The sequence below is a fragment of the Phragmites australis genome, chromosome 8 (genome assembly GCF_958298935.1).
Source record: "Phragmites australis chromosome 8, lpPhrAust1.1, whole genome shotgun sequence".
Taxonomy (NCBI): Eukaryota; Viridiplantae; Streptophyta; class Magnoliopsida; order Poales; family Poaceae; genus Phragmites; species Phragmites australis.
Window position 1 is genome coordinate 2,011,698 of NC_084928.1, and position 23,913 is coordinate 2,035,610.

The window sequence follows — 23,913 nt, forward strand, 5'->3', positions numbered from 1 at the left end:
GTCGTTGCTTTCATGGCACGCGCGCCGTCTCAGATGCCAATGCTTAGACTGCCCCATATCCCATACTTTGGCCTCGCCGCATAGTCATCTTCAACACCACCATGCCTGTCGTCCTCCTTAGGCATGTCGTCTGCCTCCTCTAGTGGTAGGAAGCCGAAGAACAAGAAGAAGGCAGGCGCCGATGCGGCCTCTGGTGCGCATTCTGCGCCACCTAGGGGCAGATATCGGGCTGGGGCAACTGTTGTCACGGCCTTAGTCGTGGCCCAACTTTTTTGAGTATCCACCTTTATATTCTTTGGCCCATCTTACACTACCATGGGCTGGCTCTAATCGTGGCTCATCTGCTGGCTGCATAGGCCCAAATGTGGCACGAGTCTTACCAAGCCGAGAGCTTCGCCACTGGTGCCACCGCCTACCCCGTGGCCGCCATCCTACAATCCATGGGTTGGCACGTTCTAGGCGTGGCCCATACCACACACGCCTTCCCCTCAACTTGGCGTTGGTGCCCTTAGCATGTGGCCTGGTGTGTCATCCGCACCTTAGGGCCACCTCGCTGCGGTCGCGTGTGCCTTCCTAGGATCAAGCCAACCTGATCCATGCACTGAACAACATGGCTCTCCAATAGCCATCTTCTTTTGGTCAGGACTGGTACCTCGACAGTGGCGCATCGTCTCACATGGCCTCCAACAATGGTACTATGTCCTCCTATTCCCCTTTGCCTTCATCCTCTCACATTATTGTTGGTGATGGCTCCTTTGTTCCTACATTTCATTCTGGTTCTACCATCATTCCTACTAGTCCTCTGTCGCTATCTCATGTTCTTATTGCACCTACCTTGATTAAGAATCTTATGTTAGTGCGTCACCTCACCCGTGATAACAATGTCTCGGTAGAGTTTGACACTCATGATTTTTCTATCAAGGATATGCAGACCAAGGTGGAGCTCCTCCGATGTGATAGCGACAGTGACCTCTACCCCCTCATGGCATCACCTCCAACCCCTCATGCGCTTTTCACTGTCTCGGCCGATACATGGCATCGTCGGCTTGGACACCCGGGCAAGCGCTCGTTTGATCAAATTCTCCGCAACTTTTATTTCAGCTGTAATAAGGACCCTTCCAGTACTTGTTCTGCTTGTCCCATGGGCAAACACACTCGTCTCCCTTTTTCTCTTTCAAATTCATGCTCCAGTTTTCCCTTTAAAAAAAATTCACTGTGACGTCTGGACCTCACCTGTACCAAGTGTCACTGGTTTCAAATTTTATTTGGCTATTTTGGATGATTTCACTCACTTTTTGTGGACTTTCCCCATGCGTAACAAATCGGAAGTGCCCGCTCTCATTGTTTCTTTTCAATGCATTTGTTCGGACTCAATTCTCACGGGACATTCACTGTGTTCAATCTAACAATGGTAGAGAATTTGGCAACGGTGTTCTTAGTTCCTTTTACTTTGCACATGGTGTTGTCTTTCGGCTGTCATGCCCATACAGTTTCAGTTGCCTAGCTTCTAGCTGACAATGCGTAAGTTAGCTAGTCAGTTAGTGATGGCCATGGCCTTGTATATGTACCACTACAACAGATCAATACGGAGTGCGTTGTGTGCCAAGTACTCTCCTCGCTCTCTCTCGTCTTACAAACATTCCTGTTCCCGTTAAATTTTTAGCATGAGTTGAATCCTAACATGTGTGTGCCGTCTGGCGTACCTCTGAAGTTGAGCTTCTTTTCCTGGGTCAGAGAGAAAATTGGGCACGTGCATCTAAGTCGTCCAAGAGTGAACACCAAATTAACCTGACTGATATGGGAACTGACACTTCCGTGAAGAGTCAATCAGTTAAACTTTTTGAGCTAGTTTCAGTTGAAACTTTTCAAAGTGAACCGTGAAGAATGCTAGTATATTTGTTTCGAGCAATCACCCGGGGGGGGGGGGATCCCCCCCCCAAATTTCTCTCGAAAGTGTACAAATGCCCCGGGAAGAGATTACAGGGGAGTACAGATCAGAGGTTACATGCTAGCGATAGATATATGTCATATGATTGATCTGAAGAGAAAAATATATTTATTTTATTCTTATTTTTTTTGGCCAAAAGAAGGCACCGGAACCTCGGGGTTGAGTAACGCAAAGTTGCAGTAGTACTTTTTAATTAAAGTAGCAATAATACAAGCTAATTACAATGGCACATAGCACTGGAGAACTATACTAGTATTACAGTTCCTCGAGGCACATTCGATGGTAGGCTAGCTAGTAGTTTATTCGGACATCGATGGCACAGTACAGTACTCATCAGGGCCTGAAGAACACGGGGTGGGGACGGCCGGCGCCCTGGAAGGAGGTGTTCTTGAGGTGCTCGGGGGCGCTCTCGAAGGAGTGCTTCCTCGCCAGCGAAAGGATCGTCTTGTCGGCGACGATGAAGTAGGCCATCCCGGCAACTGCAGGCATTACAAGTTGCACACAGATCAGCAATGTTTCTCAAGGTTTATGCATCGCGAGTGCTTGGATCTCAAATTGCTTGAGCATGCACGCCAGGAAGCAGAGAGAGGAAGTAACAGATCGAGCACGCGCGCGCACCTGTGGAGATGATGAGGGCCTGGCCGGTGGGGTTGATGTTTGCTTTCGCCCATGGCAGCATCCGCACGCTCGCCAGCTGAACAAGAAGAACAAATTAAACGATAAGGTATAGGCCTACGATGCACCCTGAAGTAAAATTAAAACAGATGAACTCACGGTGGGGATCGCGGAGGCGATGGTTGCTACAGCTGCTGCCTTAGCTCCTGCAAGGGTCGCCTCTGCAGGCAGATATGCATGCAAGCGTGCGTCAGTGTACAAAGCAAGCAATCGATCAGACCGTCCGGCGCGGCTAAGCAATCATCAGAAGATTCTAGCTAGTATATATATGCGTTCAGTTCAGTGCGGTTGCATGATCGAGTGTACCTCGCGAGCATCGCTTGGCGAGGGCAAGCTTCTGGTCAGTGGCCATCTTGATCTCCTACTTGAAAAGAGCTGGGAACGGAAGCGACTTGACGAGTGGCTAGCTAGGAGTGAGCAGCACTGACCGAGAGTGAGAGAGATCAGAGATGTGATGCAGCAGGAAGCAGGAGGAGGCCGTGGCTTTATAGGCAGCGAGCCGTCAGGGACGCCAAACGATCGGCGGACGAGGAGAACCGGCGGGCGCAGCGGACGTGGTTTTGGGCGAATGAAACCCATGTGTGGCCCGCTGGCCGGCGCGCGCAGGTAATCTCGGAAGCCCAGGCGTGCGGGTGCAGTTCACCTCCTCGGCCTCGATCTGCTGCTTGCTCCTCCACACTTCCCTATCCACTCGCCGCTTGCCGACAGATAGACGTGATGCCTGGGCCCGGCAATGCTTTTAGCCTTTTAACTTTAGGGTGAATTTGAAAAATATTATCGCAAAAATTAACTAAGTTGAAAAATACTGCAGGTATCTCTACGATAATACGTCACCTGGACTGTACTATTTCACGGGCCAGCGCTAATACAGTAACTCGCAACTCTCGTTTTTTGAAAAAAAAATCTCCGCAACTTTTCTTTTCAAAAGTTATAAGATATGTTTTCTAAATAAGTTTTTCAAAAAAGTTAACGAGAAAAGTTTTGAAAAAAAGTTTGCTTAGAAAAATTATTCGGAAAAGTTTTTGGGAAAAAATCCAAAAATGAAAAGGGACCTCTTAGGGTGTGTTTGGTTACCCGCATGTCCTCAGCTTAACTCGTATGAGTCATGCAGTCTGAGTTGAGACAGGCTGGAGAAATGCAGTAGAGTCTGTTTGGTTGGCTGCATGTGCTCAGTCTGACTGAGAAGAGATTGTGTTTGGTTACTGTCGGAGAGTGAACTCCTGTCGCAGGGATCCCGAGAGACCCATTTTTAGAGATTCGGCCGGGGGGATGATCCTGGAAAAACTTGTTTGGGAAATAAGCGGGAACGGAAATAAATGTGATGGCCGGCGGGAGACGATCACCCTAATGCAAGAAAAAGTGGGTACGCCGGGTTTTAGACAGGTTCGGGCCGCACGGAGGCGTAACACCCTACTCCTGTATGAACACTATATTTATCCTTGAAGGGAATTCTTCAAGGAGGTATCTGGTTCTAAGGGGAGAGCTGTTTACAAAGAGCTTGAGGCTCTTATGTTCTAGCTTAACTTGTGCTGGTTCGAGTGTCTGTCGATCTATCTTTGGCCTGGTTCGTCGGAGATTGTTGGTCGTCTGGTGGTCGAAGGCCTTTTTCTCCTCGCTTTTAGTGTTCTCCATCCTTTCCTTTTATAGGCGCGCCGACCCCAACATATCCTGAATGGGAAAGAGGGGACGCGAATGCCAAGGTGCCACGGAGAAAGGCGTAATCATTTCATTTTGGCGAAGTGACAGGGGCGGTGGAGAAATGCGGCGCGCATTCGACCACCAGCCGCTGCGGAAGCCTCGGGGCGCCCTAAAAGGGGCCCACCGGTCAGCCTCAGAGGTGCCCAGTGCGCCCACCCTGTCTTGTTCTTCTGCCAGGGCAGGGTGGCAGGCGGAGTGCTTCGATTCTGGCAACGTTATCCCGAGGCACCTGGATGAAACGGGACGGGACCCGTGCATTTAATGGACCCACGGCCCCCTGCTAGTGCATGGCAGGGTCTGACACTGGGGCGTGGGCAGCTGAGGATGTCAGGATGTCAGACCGCGCGTGCCTATTAAATGCGGCATTGGGCCTTTGACTGGATGACACCCTGACGACGGGACCCTTCGGGTCGTTGAATGATCTTGCGCGAACCTTCGGGGCACCGAGTCCTCGGGGGCTGCCACGTGCAGCCCCGAGCACTCTCTCCCGAGCACTGCGGTGGGGACCTTCGGGGCACCGAGTCCTCGGGGGCTGCCACGTGCAGCCCCGAGCACTCTCTCCCGAGCACTTTGGTGGGGCCTTCGGGGCACCGGGTCCTCGGGGGCTGCCACGTGCAGCCCCGAGCACTCTCTCCCGAGTACTGCGGTGGGACCTTCGAGGCACCGGGTCCTCGGGGGCTGCCACGTGCAGCCCCGAGCACTCTCTCCCGAGTACTGCGGTGGGACCTTCGGGGCACCGGGTCCTCGGGGGCTGCCACGTGCAGCCCCGAGCACTCTCTCCCGAGTACTGCGGTGGGACCTTCGGGGCACCGGGTCCTCGGGGGCTGCCACGTGCAGCCCCGAGCACTCTCTCCCGAGCACTTTGGTCTTAGTATTTGGACCCTGCAGATCATCGGGGAACTGGGGTGCTCGGGAACCAGAGGCGGCGGCCCCGAGCACCTTCTCCCGGGATTTAGCTTTTTCTTACATCGCAGGGTGGTGACATGTAGTGGATAGCCGGCCTGGCCTCGGGACTTAGGGACCCCTGGTTCTGAATACACCGACAGTAGCCCCCGGGCCCGTTGGTAGCCGATGGGACGGAGACTGCGAATGGGCCCTTTGTCGCGACCGAGGCCAAGGCTAGCGCGGACGCCATGTGGCAAGCTTTCGAGAGGTGGCCCTTGCGGACCTAGACCTTAAGTACGTTCCAACGGGAAAATGAGTGGACGCGTGTCCACACGACTTCCGAAGGGTATGATAACCATACGGGCGGCACGCTCGGTCGCCGCGCAGATCGAGGAAAATACGCCTGGCAACCGCTGACATCGCGCGAGCGGCGGGAGATTCGTCTGACAGTTGCGTCGATCGAGGCGACGCTTCGCCGAGCGAACCGTCTGGGGCGGCAGTTTTCGAATTTTGAGATATAAAAAGGGGGAACGGATCGGTCCGTTTCCCCTTTTTACGCTCTCTTGCACTTGCGCTCCTGCCTTCTTGGTGCTCCGAGGCCCTCAGGAAAATCCCAGGCGACCGGAGCATTCTCCCTTCTCTCTCTTCTCCACCAAAAAACATCTTCCACCCTGTTGAGATGACGAGGGTTGGAGGAGGACACCGGGATAGGACTTCGGACAGCATCTTGCCGGAGTCTCGTCTGAGGAACGAGGAGGCGGCGGATAAGATTAGGAAGCTGTTGGTACCGGAGGGTCAGGAAGGTGCCGTGGTGGTGAGGCCGGCGACTCTGACGCCGGCGACGACCGTCCCTGGGCGGACCGTTCTCTTCACCTCTTTCGTGGCGGCGGGGCTAGTGCCGCCGTTCTCCGCCTTCTTTCTGCAAGTTTTGGAGACGTACGGCATACAAATGGCGCACCTAAGCCCTAATTCCGTCGTGGCGTTGGCGGTCTTCGCGCATCTCTGCGAAATGTTCGTGGGGGTGATGCCGTCGGCGACGCTGCTTCGCCATTTCTTCGTTCTCCGGCCGGTGGGGAAGAAGAGGGGGCACTCCACGGCGGACGTCGCGGGGTGCTGCAACCTTCGGCTCCGGGAAGGCCTGGGGGATCATTACATTCCCCAGGTGCTGCGCAGCAAGTGGGAGGAGTGGCGGCGGGACTGGTTCTTCGTCGACATCGACCCCCACGAGCGCCTCGAATTGCCAGAGAGGGCGGCGGAACCTCGGCGATCAACGTGGGAGGCGCCGCCACCAGAAGATGCGAGACTGAAGCCGGTGCTGGAGCGCATTCTGGAACTGCGCGAGGGCGGGCTGACCTCAGTCATGGTGGTGGCGGATTTTCTGCGTCGTCGGTTGGCGCCTCTGCGAGAACGGGCCCGGCATAGCTGGTTCTACACCGGGCCGGAGGACATCACCAGGACCCAGATTGGCGCGAGCTGGGATCTGGGGGCGGCGGAACTGCGGGGGATGACAAGGGTGATCACCGGAACGGAGGACATGAGCCGGGCGGAGCTCCCGTGGCCGGAGATGGCGCTCTGCGCCAATCTCAACCGGGTGGCCATCATGGCGGGGCTGCCGGAGTTCGATGCCCAGGGGCCCGTGGACCGGCCACGAAGCCGGAGTCCCGAGGCCTCCGACCTCCCCGGCCTGGAGGAACTTCTTGGCGAGGAGGTCGCTGGTAGTTCGGCGCGGGCTGGCGACGGGGCCGCCGCAAGCAGCGGCCGCCGTGCCGGAGAGGAGGGCGCCACTGAAGTTGTTGAAGAGTTGGCGCCGGGAGACCGGGGAAAGCGACCCCGGGCCTTGATCCTAGTGCCGGATTCTCCGCCGTCGCCGACGGCAGCGGCGGCATTTCCGGTGCTGGAGCCGCGCCTGGTGCGGATGGGGCCTGCATCGACGCCTGCGACCTGCACGGCGGAGACCGAGACCCGTCCGGCGGCACCCGAGGCTCGCACGACGGCGCCCGTGGCCCGCGTAGTGGCTCAGCCGAGCCCCCAGCGGAAGAGGCGGCGGGAGGAGTCCGGACCGGCGGCACCGGACCCGGACATCAGGCTCCCAGCGGCCAAATGGCGGTATCGGTGAGTCTTCTTTCTTGCTTTTCCATGGGCATTTTCGGCCCGAACTAAGTTTTGACAACTTTTACTTGTCTCTCGCAGGCCAGCTGCAGGCGCTGCTGTGACGGAGAGAGAGCAGGCGCCGGAGCCAGAGCCGAGCCTGCCTGCTGCGACGGCGGAGGCCGGCATAGGATCGGCGGAGGTGCCAATCGACGTGGCGGCCCCTGGGAGAGAGGCGGAGGTGGCAGCCGAAAGAAGGGTGCCGGCGGAACCTACCCCAGGCGCGGAGAGCCCGGGCCGGATAACGGTGGAGGCGGATGTTCTGCCGGGGCCGGTGGACAGGGCGGCCGATGCGGGAACGCGGCCGCCGTCCGAGACCTTGGCTCCGGCGGAGCCTACCCCGGGCAGGCAGAGCCCGGGGCGGATGGCGGTGCAAGGCCCTGCGGAGAGCTCGGCCCCCCTGGAGGCACTCTGTGGAGAAGCCTGGGCCCCACCGGTGCCCGGTCAGCCCGCCGATCTTTTCCTGGCCGCCATTGAAGGCGTTCAAGTAGCGGTTGGGCGGCTGGGCGCAGTGGTGAACGCCAAGGAGGGGGAGCTCGAGGCCGAGCGCGCCCGCCTGGCACTGGAGAAGGCGCAGCTGGCGGGCGCCCAGGAGGAGGCCCGTGCGGCAGCCGCGCGGGAGCAGAAGCTCCTAGAAGACATCCGCGCGGAAGCCGCGCGGGAACGAGAAACTCTGAAGACCGCGCGGGCAGAAGCCGCGCGGGAACGAGAAGACGCCGCCCGCTTGGCCGAGGCGTCGAGGCAGCAAGCTGCCGAGGCCCTTGCCAGGATGGGGCAGGCGCAGGAGAGGGAGGTGGCAGTCGCAGCCCGGGAGCAGGCTGCGGAGGAGCGGCAAGCCGAGCTGACCCGCCGGGAGGGCGCGGCCGAGAAGACGCGCGCCGACCTCCAGCGCTGGGAAGACGAACTCCGGAAGATCAGAGAAGAAATCAAGCGCTGGGAAGAGGAAGTCTCCATCCGGGAAGTAGACAACGAGCTGTCGGCGTCTGAACTCGGTGCCCGGGAGGATTCGGTGGTCCAGCAGGAGGAAGTGCTGGCCCGGCGGGAGAATGAGCTGAGTCGCCGAGAAGGCGAACTGAGTCGCCGAGAGGGCGAAGCTGCTGCTGCGGCGGCCGCCGCGGCTACCAGGGCGGAAGAGAATGCGAAGCACGAGGCGGAACTGGCCGCCCGTGAGCGCGCCTTGTCCGAGTTGGTGGCCAAGGCGAAGCAGGCTGCCGTCCCCGCCGCAGCTGGCGGTTCTTCTGGTCCGGCCAGGGACCAGGGACTCGAGGCACAGCTGCGAGCCGCCAAGGAGAAGCTCGAGACCGCCTTTGTCTCGCGGGTCAACCTTGAGCATATGCTGGAGGACATCCTCCGGCGGATGTGACGGGCCGTGGAGAAGGGTGGTCTCGGACGGCTTGTCGACGACAAGAAGGGCGACGGCCCCGCGCGACAAGTGTTGGGGCTGCAGCAGGTCTGCGAGCGCCTCGAGACCCTGCCCTGGGCAGTTCAGGAACTTGCCGCCCGGGAGGGACGTGGCTTGGCACGTGCCGTGGCCGAGCACGTCCTGGCCTGCTACCGAAGCAGGGACCCGAACTTCCCATTGGAGCCGGCGCGGGAGGGAGTAGTCGAGGCTGAGGAGGAGGCCGCCCGGGCAGCGGTTAGGAGTACCGCCTCCGTGGTGGCGGCCGGCTTCAGGCGAGAGGTGCCGCCGCCGCCAGCCCCCGGGGACGACTCGGAGGATTCAGCCGACGCCTCTGCCGCCGACTAGGCCTTCTGTGCCCTCTTTTCTTTTGTTGTAGATGTAGGAGTGAATATTAGGAGTGAACCCTTAGAAAACGCCTTGTATATGTCTTATGAATATAATGGCAGCTTTTCCTTGGGCTCGCAACTCCAATTTCTCTGTGTGTTTGATGTTTCTTCTGGTGCTCTGCCTGGAAGTCCCGGGGAGTACTCAGTCGGGCCGTTCCCGACCTTCCCATCCCCGAGAAATGAAGTTGTTCCGGTCGCTGGCGTTGGCGCAGCCAGCCCTCAAGCTCTCGCGAGTCCGCACTGCCTAGGTTAAGAAACGAAGACACAGACTCCCTTGCCCGGGAGATAGATCGATCCTGCTCGGAACACGCCATGCCTAATGAACACTTTTTCACTTTGCGACCACTCAGTTAGTAGAAGGGAGACGTGTGTGGGCGAGAATGTGACCAAGAGTCCTCGCGGTCCGGTGGTGCCCGGGCTTGAAACGGGCCGGACCGAGCACTGACAGCCTGCCCCCGAGACCTGAGCTCCGGACTACCCGAGTAGCTCGAGCGATAGGATTACCCAGGGTACCCGAGGACTCGGTAGTGCTCGGGGTCCATAAAAGCAGACCGAACACCACGACGACCACGAAGGGCTTCGGTCAGACATTATCGCAAACACGGTACTCCTTTCTACAAACCGCTATGTCATTCTGGGAAAAAGTAGACACGCGGCAGGGTTTTTGCGTGCAAGGAGACCACCTCGCCGAACAGATTAAAGCGCGAGAGCCCCCGAGAATGACTCGGGAACATAAATTTACTGAAAGCAGACTTGTCTGAATATAACCACTCACCGGACAGCTGTCGGCCTTCCGGCTAACCGATCCAGGAGGGGTGTGCTTCCGAGCTCGGGGGCCCGGGGACTTGATTCTTTCAACGGAGCGCCCGAGGGCCCAGAGGCATACAAGGCTCCTAGGGTCGGGTGGCCTCGACCACCCAAGCCTAAGTGGTAGGACCACCCGAAGACCCTTGGGGCCAACCAGAGACCGGGGCATTGAAGCCCCCGCGGCCGAACTGCTTGTGATTGCCAGCCTGTGACTTGAGAGAGAATATAGAATTTCTTTGTCTGGTGCGCTCTGTTTGTGCGGTACTTGCTATAGACTGCTCTCGTTTTTGACCTGAGACCTCTCGAATACCCAAGCCGGCGAACAAGAGCGGACAGAGGCATAACCTAGAGGTCCTATGGTTCGGTGGCGTCCGGGTATGACAGACCAGACCGAGCACCGACAGCCCGCCCCGAGGGCCCGAGCTCCGGACTACTCGAGCAGCTCGAGCGATTGGATTACCCAGAGCACCCCGAAACTTGGTAGTGCCCGGGAGCCTGCCACGACACCGAACACCACAGCCTACCATGCCGGACGTAGGTCAGCGGCGACTGCTCGCATGCATACCGATCGGGATTCTTTTGTCAGCGGGAAAAAAGAGAGAGCGAACTTTTTCTCGCACAACCGAGCTCCTCACCAGACATATTAAACATACGGAATCCAGAAAAAGTATTTTGATATAGCGATTGCTTATTGAAAAACTTAATGTGCAATATTTACAAGGTTGGGTGACATCGACTTACCCCATGGGGCGAAGCCTTCAGACTGCTCGGGCGGGGAGAAACCCCCGGCCTTACTAACCTGAACCGCGAGCACGACCATCTACGGGTAGAAGCGTCGAAGATGCTCGATGTTCCACGGATTCGGGAGTGGCTGTCCTTCCTCCGTCGCCAACCTGAAAGAACCTGCCCGGGGGACCGCGATCACGGTGAAGGGACCTTCCCACATAGGGGACAACTTATTCATTCCTTCGCGCGACTGGATGCGTCGGAGAACTAGGTCCCCCACCTCGAGAGACCGAGCCCGGACATGGCGCAGATGATAACGCCGCAGACTCTGCTGGTACCGAGCCGCCCGGACAGCAGCACGCCACCGGCGCTCCTCCAGGTAGTCTACGTCGTCGCGCCTTTGATGCTCCTGCTCACCCTCAGAGTATGCATGCACTCGAGGGGAGCCCAGAGTGAGCTCGGAGGGGAGGACTGCTTCGGCGCCGTAGACGAGGAAGAAAGGAGTTTCCCCGGTAGCGCGGCTTGGCGTAGTCCGATTGGCCCATAGCACGGCTGGCAGCTCGTCCACCCATCCCTTCCCGTGCTTAGCGAGCACGTTATAGGTCCGGGTTTTGAGGCCCTTCAGTATCTCCGCGTTGGCGTCCGGACGCACAGCCAAGTGATGCTCGATCACCTCCCTAGGGATCCCGGGCATGTCGGACGGTTGCCAGGCAAACACGTCCACGTTAGCCCGGAGGAAGGCAACGAGCGCGCTTTCCTATTTGCTGCCCAGGTCGCTGCCGATTCGGACAACCTGGGTAGCGCCTTCGCCCACCTCGACCTCCTTCGTTGGAACAGAGGTGTCGGCGGCGAGTCGGGGTCTGGATGAAGAGGGTCCCGGGCCCCCTGAAGAGCCATCAACCTCGGCCTGTGCTGAGACCAGAGCCATGTATGATTGTTTGGCGCAGGAGACGGCGCCGCGGGAGTCGGCGACCACGGAGATAGAGCCTGCGGGGCCGGGCATCTTAACCGTAAGGTATGCATAATGCACGGCCATCATGAACTTGGCAAGCGCCGGACGCCCGAGGATGGCGTTGTAGGGGAGAGGGAGCTCCGCAACATCGAAGAGGACGCACTCCGTGCGGAAGTTGTCCCGGCTCCCAAATGTGACAGGCAACTCAACCTGCCCGAGGGGTAGGGAATGCCCGGGAGTTACTCCACAGAAAGGGAGTGACGGCCTTAGGCGTCGGGAAGATACTTGCAGCTTCTCAAAAGCCTCCTTGGAGAGGAGGTTGAGGCCGGCACCACCGTCGATCAGCACTCTGCCGACCTTAACATTGCAGATAGTGGGAGACACAACCAGAGGTAGCCGTCCCACGGCTGCAGTACTGACGGGGTGATCTGCCATGCTGAACGTGATCGGAGCATCCGACCACCTCAGGGGTCTTGTGGCCTCCTCGCTCGGGGTTGCCGAGCACACTTCGCGCCGCATGACCTTGATGCCACGGCGCGAGCAGGGTGTGTAAGCGCCCCCGTCGATGAAGGCAACCGCATGCTCGGGCTCCTGGAAACCGAGCTCGGCGTTGTTGGGGACGACCTCGGCATCGCCTCCTCCGTGGGACTAGTCGCGCTCCCTCTGGCGCTGCTCCACGAGTCCTTTGACCGTACGACACTCCGTGAGGTCGTGCCATCTGGTCAGGTGTATGGGACACCATTTACCTGGCTCGGGCCCCGCGGGAGCGGGGACCCTCGCTGGAATAGGAGCTCGGACAGGGGCCGGGGCTCTTGCTGGAGCTGACGCCCTAGCCGGTGCCGGGGCCCTCGCGGGCACAGAGGCCCGAGGAGGAGCCCGAGCAGGGGCCCTGACGGGGCGCCGATCAACACCCGGCCGACGCTCTTGCCGGCGATCGGGCTCTTGCGGCTCCCTGTGAGCGGGGACTTGGGCTAGCTCAACGGGAGCGGCCTCGCGCTTCCTTCTCTTTTTCTTTTCCCGCTTATCAGAGCGGGAAGAACTTGGCTGGTCGGAAACGGGGCGAGGAGCATGCCATGCCCTGGCCTCCGCAGCCTTGGCGCACTTATCGGCCAGTGCGAAAAGCTCCGCAGGGGTCTCGATCTCGTGCGTACCTAGCTTCTCGAGCATCCGCTCATCACGGACACCCTGCCGAAAAGCAACAATAACAGCATGGGGGGCCACTCGCGGAATAGTGTTGCGAACCTGGCTGAAACGCTGTATAAATCACCGTAGCGTCTCCCCTTCCTGCTGTTGGACGGCGTGGAGGTCGCACTCCAGACCGGGACGTGCGAACGTGCCCTGAAAGTTGGCCACGAATTGGTGGCACAGGTCATCCCAGGAGCTGATAGATCCTGGGGGTAAGTTCATAAGCCAAGAGCGGGCGGAACCCCTCAAGGCAACATGAAAATAGTTTACCATCACCTTTTCGCTGCCTCCGGCCGCTTGGACGGCCGTCGTGTAGATCTGGAGGAACTCGACGGGGTCAATGGACCCGTCGTACTTCTCCGGCAGCTCGGGGCGGAACTTGGAAGGCCACCTCACCCGACGGAGCTCGGTGGTGAAGGCACGGCAACCGGTGCCGTACCCCGCAGCACGAGCGGGGGTTCTTGGTGGCGAGAAGCGGCGAGCCGGGGATCCTCGGTGGTCATGCGCCGGGAGAGAGGAAGCCTGGTCCTCTGCCCCAACCCCCTGCCGGGTCTCCCGCTGACGCTCGAGAGTGACTCGGGCATCCTCGTGGCCCCTCCGCTCGTCAAGGTGCAAACGAAGGTCCCGGGCTCCGGACATGGCCAGGGGGACGGCACTCCGCCTGGAGACCCCTAGGCCCGTGCGGGTGTTGCCCGCTGAGGAGCCGGCTCTGGCGGCACCGTGCTGAGAAGTGGCGCGAGGACTCCCGGCCTGCACCTGGCGACGAGCAGTGCCGACCAAAGCGACGACGTCTTGCATCCACCGGCCTTCCGGAGTGTTTGGCGTGGCCTGAATGGGCGGGTGTCTGAGGAGAGCTTGTGCTGCAAGCAACGCGCTCCCTGGGCTGGCCTCACTGAAAGCGAGCTTGCACCGAGGCGGCACCCGACGTGGTCCAGAGGCAGACCTGGCGGCCGGGGTCCCGACCACCTGCTGGGGGTCGGAAAGTACGTTGGCAGCGGCGGCGGCGCTGATGGGCCCAGCGCCTTGATCCCCTTGGGCGGGAAAAGCCGCACGCGTGGATGGCGGCTGCCGCGGGTACGCAGCAGCGACGGGGCTTTCTTCGTGGGGCAGCGTTCCGTTACTGGAAGTGGAGCCGGAACGCTGGAGACGGTGCCCACCTACCATCTTTTCCTGTGAAGAAAAAAGTGAAACAAACAATCCACGGATATTCCCCCCTACCTGGCGCGCCCGCTGTCGGAGAGTGAACTCCTGTCGCAGGGATCCCGAGAGACCCCTTTTTAGAGATTCGGCCGGGGGGATGATCCTGGAAAAACTTGTTTGGGAAATAAGCGGGAACGGAAATAAATGTGATGGCCGGCGGGAGACGATCACCCTAATGCAAGAAAAAGTGGGTACGCCGGGTTTTAGACAGGTTCGGGCCGCACGGAGGCGTAACACCCTACTCCTGTATGAACACTATATTTATCCTTGAAGGGAATTCTTCAAGGAGGTATCTGGTTCTAAGGGGAGAGCTGTTTACAAAGAGCTTGAGGCTCTTATGTTCTAGCTTAACTTGTGCTGGTTCGAGTGTCTGTCGATCTATCTTTGGCCTGGTTCGTCGGAGATTGTTGGTCGTCTGGTGGTCGAAGGCCTTTTTCTCCTCGCTTTTAGTGTTCTCCATCCTTTCCTTTTATAGGCGCGCCGACCCCAACATATCCTGAATGGGAAAGAGGGGACGCGAATGCCAAGGTGCCACGGAGAAAGGCGTAATCATTTCATTTTGGCGAAGTGACAGGGGCGGTGGAGAAATGCGGCGCGCATTCGACCACCAGCCGCTGCGGAAGCCTCGGGGCGCCCTAAAAGGGGCCCACCGGTCAGCCTCAGAGGTGCCCAGTGCGCCCACCCTGTCTTGTTCTTCTGCCAGGGCAGGGTGGCAGGCGGAGTGCTTCGATTCTGGCAACGTTATCCCGAGGCACCTGGATGAAACGGGACGGGACCCGTGCATTTAATGGACCCACGGCCCCCTGCTAGTGCATGGCAGGGTCTGACACTGGGGCGTGGGCAGCTGAGGATGTCAGGATGTCAGACCGCGCGTGCCTATTAAATGCGGCATTGGGCCTTTGACTGGATGACACCCTGACGACGGGACCCTTCGGGTCGTTGAATGATCTTGCGCGAACCTTCGGGGCACCGAGTCCTCGGGGGCTGCCACGTGCAGCCCCGAGCACTCTCTCCCGAGCACTGCGGTGGGGACCTTCGGGGCACCGAGTCCTCGGGGGCTGCCACGTGCAGCCCCGAGCACTCTCTCCCGAGCACTTTGGTGGGGCCTTCGGGGCACCGGGTCCTCGGGGGCTGCCACGTGCAGCCCCGAGCACTCTCTCCCGAGTACTGCGGTGGGACCTTCGAGGCACCGGGTCCTCGGGGGCTGCCACGTGCAGCCCCGAGCACTCTCTCCCGAGTACTGCGGTGGGACCTTCGGGGCACCGGGTCCTCGGGGGCTGCCACGTGCAGCCCCGAGCACTCTCTCCCGAGTACTGCGGTGGGACCTTCGGGGCACCGGGTCCTCGGGGGCTGCCACGTGCAGCCCCGAGCACTCTCTCCCGAGTACTGCGGTGGGACCTTCGGGGCACCGGGTCCTCGGGGGCTGCCACGTGCAGCCCCGAGCACTCTCTCCCGAGTACTGCGGTGGGACCTTCGGGGCACCGAGTCCTCGGGGGCTGCCACGTGCAGCCCCGAGCACTCTCTCCCGAGCACTTTGGTCTTAGTATTTGGACCCTGCAGATCATCGGGGAACTGGGGTGCTCGGGACCAGAGGCGGTGGCCCCGAGCACCTTCTCCCGGGATTTAGCTTTTTCTTACCTCGCAGGGTGGTGACATGTAGTGGATAGCCGGCCTGGCCTCGGGACTTAGGGACCCCTGGTTCTGAATACACCGACAGTTACCCGTATGAGTATACGTTGCAATACAAAAGAACTCACTTTTTTACCAAATAAACTAGGGTTGAAAATATTTTTATAAATTATTACAACATATAATAAGAATATTAGTGATTTTTTATGATTTTTGAAGAATTTTAATTAAATATTAACTTAGGCTTTTTGGATCAAACTAATTAAAATGGGTTGCTAGTGAGCTCTAGTTCGCTCATGAAAATATTTAGAATTTTTGGACCACTCTTGCACCCTTAAATAAAATCGAGAGTTAAATAAAAAAATTCATATGTACAGTGAATTTGCACCGTTCCGAGCAGGCCCCGTGGATACGACCGAATTCTGCGTACGCACCGAGCCAGGCTGGAGCGATGGGCCTGCATGGGCGGATGCAAGCGCGAGCCAGCGGTTCAGGCAACCAAACGTTCATCTCACGCTAGTGACTGCATGCCTCGATGCTTGCACGAGCGGAGCAGAGGAACCAAACACGCTCTTAAGGAACGGAGTGAGCAAAGCAGCGCGTGCATGAAAAATAGTTTCTGTATGTCACTCTCACATATGATAATACTTTTCAATATATACATATTTATAATGATATCTACCTAGTTTTTTCTTAACTCTACGTTATACACCATTCGATCATCCATACTTGACGTTAATGTATTTACTTTGAAAACATGAAAATTATATATGAAGATTTGTCTCATTTTTTTCATAATCATAGTAAGTTTGTTGATTTTATAAATATATTTTAGTAAAAAATAGTTATTAAATGTATATGTAAAAGACCGTGTCATATCTAACAGGTCAAGTATTTTTTTTTTGAGAGGATTGCACTTCTCACCGGCCAATGGAAACAAAAGGAATCTATCCATGCCAACTGACACCGTCGATCCACTACTTATGCATGGAGATTCACAAGAAATGCTGACTTTGATTTGCCAATGACCCAAACCTAGCCAATGTAGGTTAGTTTTGCAAAAAAGAAAATCGTATAGTACCGGTACATGAAGCCGGCCAGGACACATGTCAACAGCCAACAAGTCAGGCCACTGTGACTGCAGCGTGCATGACTGCATGTGAATATATATACAACACACGGACCACTTGTTAAAAAAAAATACATTTGCAAATCCCTGTACTTTGCAAGCACTGTAAGTCTGCAACTACGCGCTGGAACTGAATTAACTGGCATGCACGGGAAGGTAATGTAGTAAAAGAGAGGCAAGTAGCATGCATGCTTAATTTTCTCGTGATGGCTGATAAACTGAGTTGAAATGTAATTTAGTTTATTTATGATGAGTGATTGATATTGGTATTTATTTGTTTTGATAATTTTCGATTTTGTATGTGCTTTTGATGTGATTTGAATTGATTTAAAATTTTATTTGAACATATTGATTTATAGACTAACTGAAATTGGAGTTAGAGAAATAGATTTGCTTGTTTTATGGTGTGTAGGTGATTGATGTAATTTGGTGGTCGACGGTGGGATGATCGGGGTCAAACCGAGTGCTTGGTGCCGGACGATTAAGGAGGTCAGGCGGAGTTAAGGGTGATTCTAGCTGAACGCGTGAAGTTCAAGCAAAATATTGAAGGCGGATGGAGACAACGTGTTGACAAAGTCAAGCGAAGGGTATACCGATGCAAGTGACAAGTCGGTCCAAGGGATCGGGAGCGGGAGAGACTTGCCGGTGGTCAGGATCGCATGACAGAGTACACGTGCCGACATTAAAACACTTGCTCGAGGTGTAACCAAGGCTGCGAGTCACGCTTTGAGAAGCGTGCAGACGGTTTCGCGGTTTAACTTCAAAACCGTGGGAGGACTAGAGGAGTACATGGTAGCATTGTGAAGCTTGCGTCAAGGCAAAACTAAGTCGTGAAGGTGCCGCGACCGTCCGATAAATAGAGAAAAATGTACCAAAATGCCCTTAGTGATATGTAGGATTGTACTATAAAATAGTAGTATTTTAGAAAAAAAAATTAGAAACTTAGAGGTCAAGTTTTCTAATCTATAAATAAAGGGGTAAGACTATGAAAGAGTTTAAATCAGTCATTTGAGCCCCCCTTATACCACCTATTTGAGAGCTTAGAGCTAAGGTTTTAAAGGAGAGAAAGATGAGTGTTTAGATTATATAATAGGTGTAAATTTTGAGAGAGAAATCTTTGTAATCCGTTTAAAATAGAGCTAATCTCTTTGAGTACTGAAGTTTATGTTTTTACATATGCTTGAATTACCTAATTCTAGTTTCTCTCTATTGGTTTTATTGTAGGTTTGCAAGTTTTTTGTCTCTGGTTTTGATTTTCGTTTTGATTTTTTGGTTGAAATTTCAGCACCTTATAAGATCATTTTACTTGTTGTTAGAGATATAAAATTCGCATACATATATTTATATGATGTGGTCTTGAATTCTCTTACCTATAGATAATTAACTTTGAAAGTTTAATTGCTCGGTGTTTATCTTTTCTTGTTTATTTGCAAATTATGATCTTTCGAGTGCTAAGATATATGAGTTGATCTTAAATAGAATATATGGTTCATATACTATCTGTGGAGTCGTGTTGTTTCGATTTTCTTTTGTTAAAACTCATTTCTATTTTTATTTTCGCTTGAGTTTTGAGATATGTTGCGTAATCTAAATAGAAAAAGACTATCAATTTTGTAAGAAATTTGTTAAGATGACTATTCATCCTCTCTATTCGTCAATCTCGTTCGTACAAGGATGATCACGAAAATTCTATTAGGTATAAATGCGTATGTATGATTTATTAGTACTATTTATTTATATTGAAATTCGTATTAGAATGATGATAAAAAAAATAATAAATTAGATGGGAGAATCAACTAATATATAAATATTAGGTGAGAAAGATGTCCGATATAGACCGTAAGTGCGCAAGTGGCATGCGAGGTGTATTTTCCGGGGGCGATCTGTGCCCTCAGTTCTGGGGCGGATTCACTCAGAGTGGCGCTCCCAGTTTTCAGCTGCCCAGCAGCAGGGACCGGTCGGCCCCATGGACGTCATGGTGTCTTTCTCTGTGGGCTGCTGCGTGCGCACGGCCGGGTAGCTTATCCCCCCTTGCAGAGCTGGGATTCTTCTTTATGTAATTTCAGATCGCGTCCCAGTATGATCTTATCCACTGTTTGGATCTCGCTTGAAGCAACTAAATGAGGGCAAAACTAAACCCAACCCCTTCCATTTGGATTTGTTGCATTCAAACTCTCCATTCTGTTTCGTGTTCTTCTTCTCTCCTTTTCCCCATGATTGATGGGGTGATTAAGGCCTTGACATTCATTCGTCCCGTTCATATCATAGGAAGATCAGGCGACGAACAATGATCACACACCAACGTTTTCGTTATGTTTTAGCTTGAATTGAATCCAAACATGTACATGGTACTTGTGTGCCGTTTGGCCTACTAGCTAGCTCTGAAGTTGAGCTTCTTAATTTGCAGTGTCGGAGAAAATCGGGCGCGTGCATCTAAGTCGTCCGAGAGTGGGAAACCAAGCAAACCTGATCTATTTGGGAACTGCCACTTCTATGAAGAGCCAATCAGTTAACGTTTTGAGCTAGTTTTATCGCAGTTTTCCCAAATGAACTGTGATGAATGGTATGCAATATATGCTGCTAGGTGGTGTATTCAGTTCATTGTCATATATAGATAGTACCGTTTGCCATGGTTACTCACGCTGATTCGTGGTGCTTGCAAATTTGTTGGAGTTACGGATATGCGATGTCGCAATGTAGCATGGAATGAAACCACATACCTTTATCAAAAGGCACAGGAAGTTCAGGGTTGAGTAACGCAAAGTTGCAGTACTTTTTAGTTGGAGCTTCAATAATACAAGCGAAGATAATTACAGAGGCCCATAGCTACTACAGTTTCTCCGAGCACATCGATGTAGTAGTTTATTCGGACATCGACGGCACTGAACTAGTGATCTAGAGATATATAGCTCGATCGATAACTATCTCATTGCCTGAAGAAAGACGGGCTCAAGAGGTAGCTCGATCATGGCCTGAAGAAGGCCGGGTGGGGACTGCCGGCGCCCTGGAAGGAGGTGTTCTTGAGGTGCTCGGGGGCGTCCTCGAACGAGTGCCGCCTCGCCAGCGATAAAATCTTCTTGTCGGCGGCGATGAAGTAGGCCATCCCGGCAACTGCAGGCATGGATAAGAAGAGAATAATATTTAGCTGCAGCCAGGCTTACTCCTTAGAATAGTGCTGCAGATTCTTTGATGAATGCGTGTGTAATTGCTGGAGCAAGATGCGAACCTGTGGAGACGATGAGGGCCTGGCCGGTGGGGTTGATGTTGGCCTTCGCCCATGGCAGCATCCGCACGCTCGCCAGCTGAACAAAGAAGGGCAAATCAAACGATAAGGTATAGGCCTACTCGGTATCGCGATGCAGATGCAGCCTTAGGCAAAAACAGATGAACTCACGGTGGGGATCGCAGAGGCGATGGTCGCAACAGCTGCTGCCTTCGCTCCTGCAAGGGTCGCCTCTGCAGGCAGACATGCATGCAAGCAAGCATCAGTGCAAAGCAGCTAAGGAAGAATGCATCAGATCAGCCGAAGATTATATTCTACTACTAGTGAGTGCGCAGTGTAGTCTGCTCCAAGCGTGTACCTCGCGAGCAGCGCTTGGCGAGGGCGAGCTTCTGGTCAAGCGACGCACGGGTCACAGTCGACATGCTGATCGATCTTGCAGTACCAACTGCGTGCTAGCGAGTAGAATGGGACTGAAAAGTGGATCGGCGAGTGGCTAGCTGGTAGTGAGCAGCAGCAGCAGCTAGCAGTGAGAGTCCGAGAACTGAGATGCTGCAGAGATGGGATGGTGGAAGAAGAGGCAGGAGAGGCCGGGAATTTATAGGCAGCGCCAGGGACGCCAAACGATCGGCGGACGAGCAGAACCGGCGGGCGCTTCGCGGTGGAGGACGTGGTTTTATGGCGAAAGGAGGGGGTGGGGGGGGGGGAAGTAAATTTCTGGGCCTAATTAATTATGCGCGCAGTTAGATGAGGTGGGCTAGTTCGAAAAAGAAATCTCGTTCTAGGTACTACCGGACTACTAGGTTCGACATCTGTGTGCTACCAAACCAAAAGGTTAAGAAAAAGGTGAGAGAGAGAGAATCAATCACTGCAGTCAGTTTGACACGGGACACATGTCTCTGCTGCATGTGCAGGTAACACCCAAATTAAAACATGCAAGTGCCATTAATTTTAAGAGTACTTAAGTCGGAAACTATAACTAGACGCTGGAACTGTAGATAAACGCGACCAGTCGGCCGGGCATGCTGCATGCATGAAGAGCTAAAGGGGAGAAAAGGGGCGGCAAGTAGCAAACTGGAGTAGCAACACAAACAAATGGCTAGCTTTTCTGAGGATTATATGCCGACTTGTCCGTTGTTGTGCTGGTTTTGGGCTGATTCAGGGTGGCGCTCCCAGTTTTCGGCTGTGCAGCAGCAGAGACCGGCCGGCCGCATGGTCGTCATGGCGTCTCGATCTGTGGGCTGCTGCACGCGTGGCGTGAGTACGTGCGCCCCACGTAGAGTACCCTCATCCGCTGACGGGCTCGGCCATTTCTTTTTCATGATTCCTACATTTGAGGCGAGAGATTTCAGACGCCTTTGTAAATACGCCGTCGGATTAAGGTAGCAGCATTTTTCATGTGTCTTTGAATTAGATAGGTCCTGATAATGATTTCAGTTAGATTGAATAGTGAGTCTGTGAACAGTATTTTAGAAATTGACGTGTGTGCGCGTACGATGTACTTAGTGATACAGGGAGTTATACAAGTTCAAATCTTTTGAAGGATAATAACTCTATACCCTGTGTGTTGAGTTATGGAGGATCTTAACTGATTACAGAGGTAGTTCTATCTGTTTGCTAGACTTAATTTGTACTTTTTTTTTCTACAAACGAGGTTCTCATCCCGAAAATTTACATGTGGGTCTAAACAGAAAATCATGCTCATCATAATATCTAACTCAAGCCATCATTACGGAGGACCAGACGTGTCCACTTGCTCGAAGGGTTTAGTATATCCCATCGTCGTGCGACGTTGTGCTGGTTTGCAAAGTCCCGCTCCGCAGCATTCAATGCTACGGGATGGGGCAATGCTCCTCTGTGTTATCTCCGACTACTTACTTGATTGGCCTGCTGATGACGTCCCATCCGTCATGTGGCGTCACGTCGACCAGCAAAAGTCTCACTCCATAGCATTTAATGGTACGAAATAGGACAATGCTCCTCTGCGTCGTTCATGACTTCGTCCACTCGATTTGGTGGCTCGGGAAGCAAAACACTTAATTGGATATCAATAAATGCGATTGGACATGTTGTGTCAGATCCAGTCCTGCGACCGGTGAGGCCGATCACGGGTTTATGCGATGGCGCAGGGAGAATAGTCGTGTATGCCTTAGTCGCATGAACCATACCCTGTTCGTGCGACCGACCTGTTTTAGGAAATATACGTCTCTGGCTATTATATCCCTCGCAGGACCCGTTTGCCAAGATGCTCCTTTACTCAATATATCGACAATAGCCTCTAAGCTTTCTTGTGATCGTGATCCAATCTTGTCACACCACTTGAGCCCCAGGCAGATTATCTGCCTAGGGAGTAGTCGTTGACACCGTCAGTTCTCAGAGTGCAACTCTGAACTTTGCGTCACGTGGGGAGGTTTAAATGTCCCGAGAGGGGAAAAATGAGGGTACGAGAGAGACACTGATTGCCGTTAGACCTGAAAGACTCTTAGTTTCTTCTGTGCAGCCTCTCAGACTTCGAGCGGTTTGAAGGCCGCGCTGGTCGGGGTGCCACTGTGGTTTAAAAGATGAGTGTTTGATGGCCTTTCAAACCACCCCTTCACCTTCCTTCTCACATTTAAGCCTTTAGTGCCTAGAGTCCATTTGCCTCCATCCCATCCCGTGTTTTGCTCTGTAGTGTTGGCAGACCCTGAGGCCATAGTGTACTCCTTTTCTTCATCGCCGGAGAGGTTGATGATATTGGACTGCTCGGCGGGGGCAAAGCCACTTTCAGCTCTGGATCCGCTCACCATGGTGCTTCTGTAGGCAGCAGTTATCGCAGGTATGCTTGCGAGGTTAAAGCCGACGACCATCGAGCTCACGTCCTTCCAAAGAAGGCCACCCCCTTCCGGTCCATCTCGATCTCCCACCCGGGCGGATCCCTTGGCCGAGGTCATCGATATCTCTGATGTCGAGGAGGGGGTCAATTGGGACCTAATAGAGAAGGAGATCGATGAATAGGAAGAGTCAGAGATGAAGCGGAAGGATGGTCTGCTAGGTGTGCTGGCGCCGGTCAGCAGCCCTAACAGGGTCTTTGTGTCGAGCACCTTCCCTGGACCTTATGCCGGTCGTCGTCTGATCCTCGGAGTGGTGAGCTGCTGCTCTGAGGAGGAATATAAGAGGTTTCTTGACTCATTTAAGGGAAAATAGAGACGAGAGTTCGATAAACCCTTTCTATCAACTTTGCGCTAGCTACTTGAGTCAGAGAGGAGATGGCAGACATGTAATAGGATAGTTAGTCCGATTGGATGTAACTAGTCAGTCTTTAACCTAACCATTCTATGAATGAAAACTAGTGGGGGTTAGACGTCTGTTCTTGTTCTATTCCACATGCTAGTCAGGTTCTTTATGCGCGGAACAAGACACGGCTCGACATGTCCGTCGGTGGCGAGTAGCGCTTGGCCCTAGCGAGGACTTGTGGCTTTGTGGTCGTTGTCTCCAGCCTCCTGGTCGTTTAGAATCTTGGTCATTCAGTTCCGTAGTGACCGTTGAGCGTGGTCTTGTGTTGTGTTTGGAGCATCAATATATCTCGTGGCTTTGTTGTGAAGTTTTACAAAATAGTCTGTTTTTTTTTAATTTAAGAACTTAAAAGCTATATCCACACTCATTCAGAAGGTCCTACAAAATAGAAACATGAGCCTGTCTTCAAACGACTCTACACATAGAACCTACACAACAAGACAATGTTTTAGGAGTTGTGTAATTTACGACCGTCTTCCATGGCTAGCTTGACCGCACCAGGTCAGGTGATGATGATCACTTTGTAGGGTCTCTCCTATTTGGGGGAGAGTTTAGCTTTATTCTGGATTTTTTCTAAGGATAAGATCACCTACGACCAGTGTTTGCTTCTGCACCATTCGGTCATGATCACGGAACTATTCGATCAGATT

The 23,913-nt window shown here is 54.2% G+C and overlaps 2 protein-coding genes across 2 annotated transcripts; both read right to left on the reverse strand.

Moving 5' to 3' along the window:
• Nucleotides 1-2,107: 2,107 nt before the first annotated feature.
• LOC133926208 (early nodulin-93-like) lies at nt 2,108-3,094 on the reverse strand. Its single transcript, XM_062372009.1, has 4 exons — nt 2,930-3,094; nt 2,723-2,784; nt 2,567-2,642; nt 2,108-2,427 (listed from the first exon to the last, which is right to left on the reverse strand). Exons 1-4 carry the CDS (start codon nt 2,973-2,975, stop codon nt 2,282-2,284), a joined length of 330 nt encoding a protein of 109 aa, XP_062227993.1. The 5' UTR covers nt 2,976-3,094; the 3' UTR covers nt 2,108-2,281.
• A 16,425-nt stretch (nt 3,095-19,519) lies between these two features.
• LOC133926207 (early nodulin-93-like) lies at nt 19,520-20,601 on the reverse strand. Its single transcript, XM_062372008.1, has 4 exons — nt 20,352-20,601; nt 20,165-20,226; nt 19,997-20,072; nt 19,520-19,881 (listed from the first exon to the last, which is right to left on the reverse strand). Exons 1-4 carry the CDS (start codon nt 20,413-20,415, stop codon nt 19,736-19,738), a joined length of 348 nt encoding a protein of 115 aa, XP_062227992.1. The 5' UTR covers nt 20,416-20,601; the 3' UTR covers nt 19,520-19,735.
• Between the last annotated feature and the right edge of the window lie 3,312 nt (nt 20,602-23,913).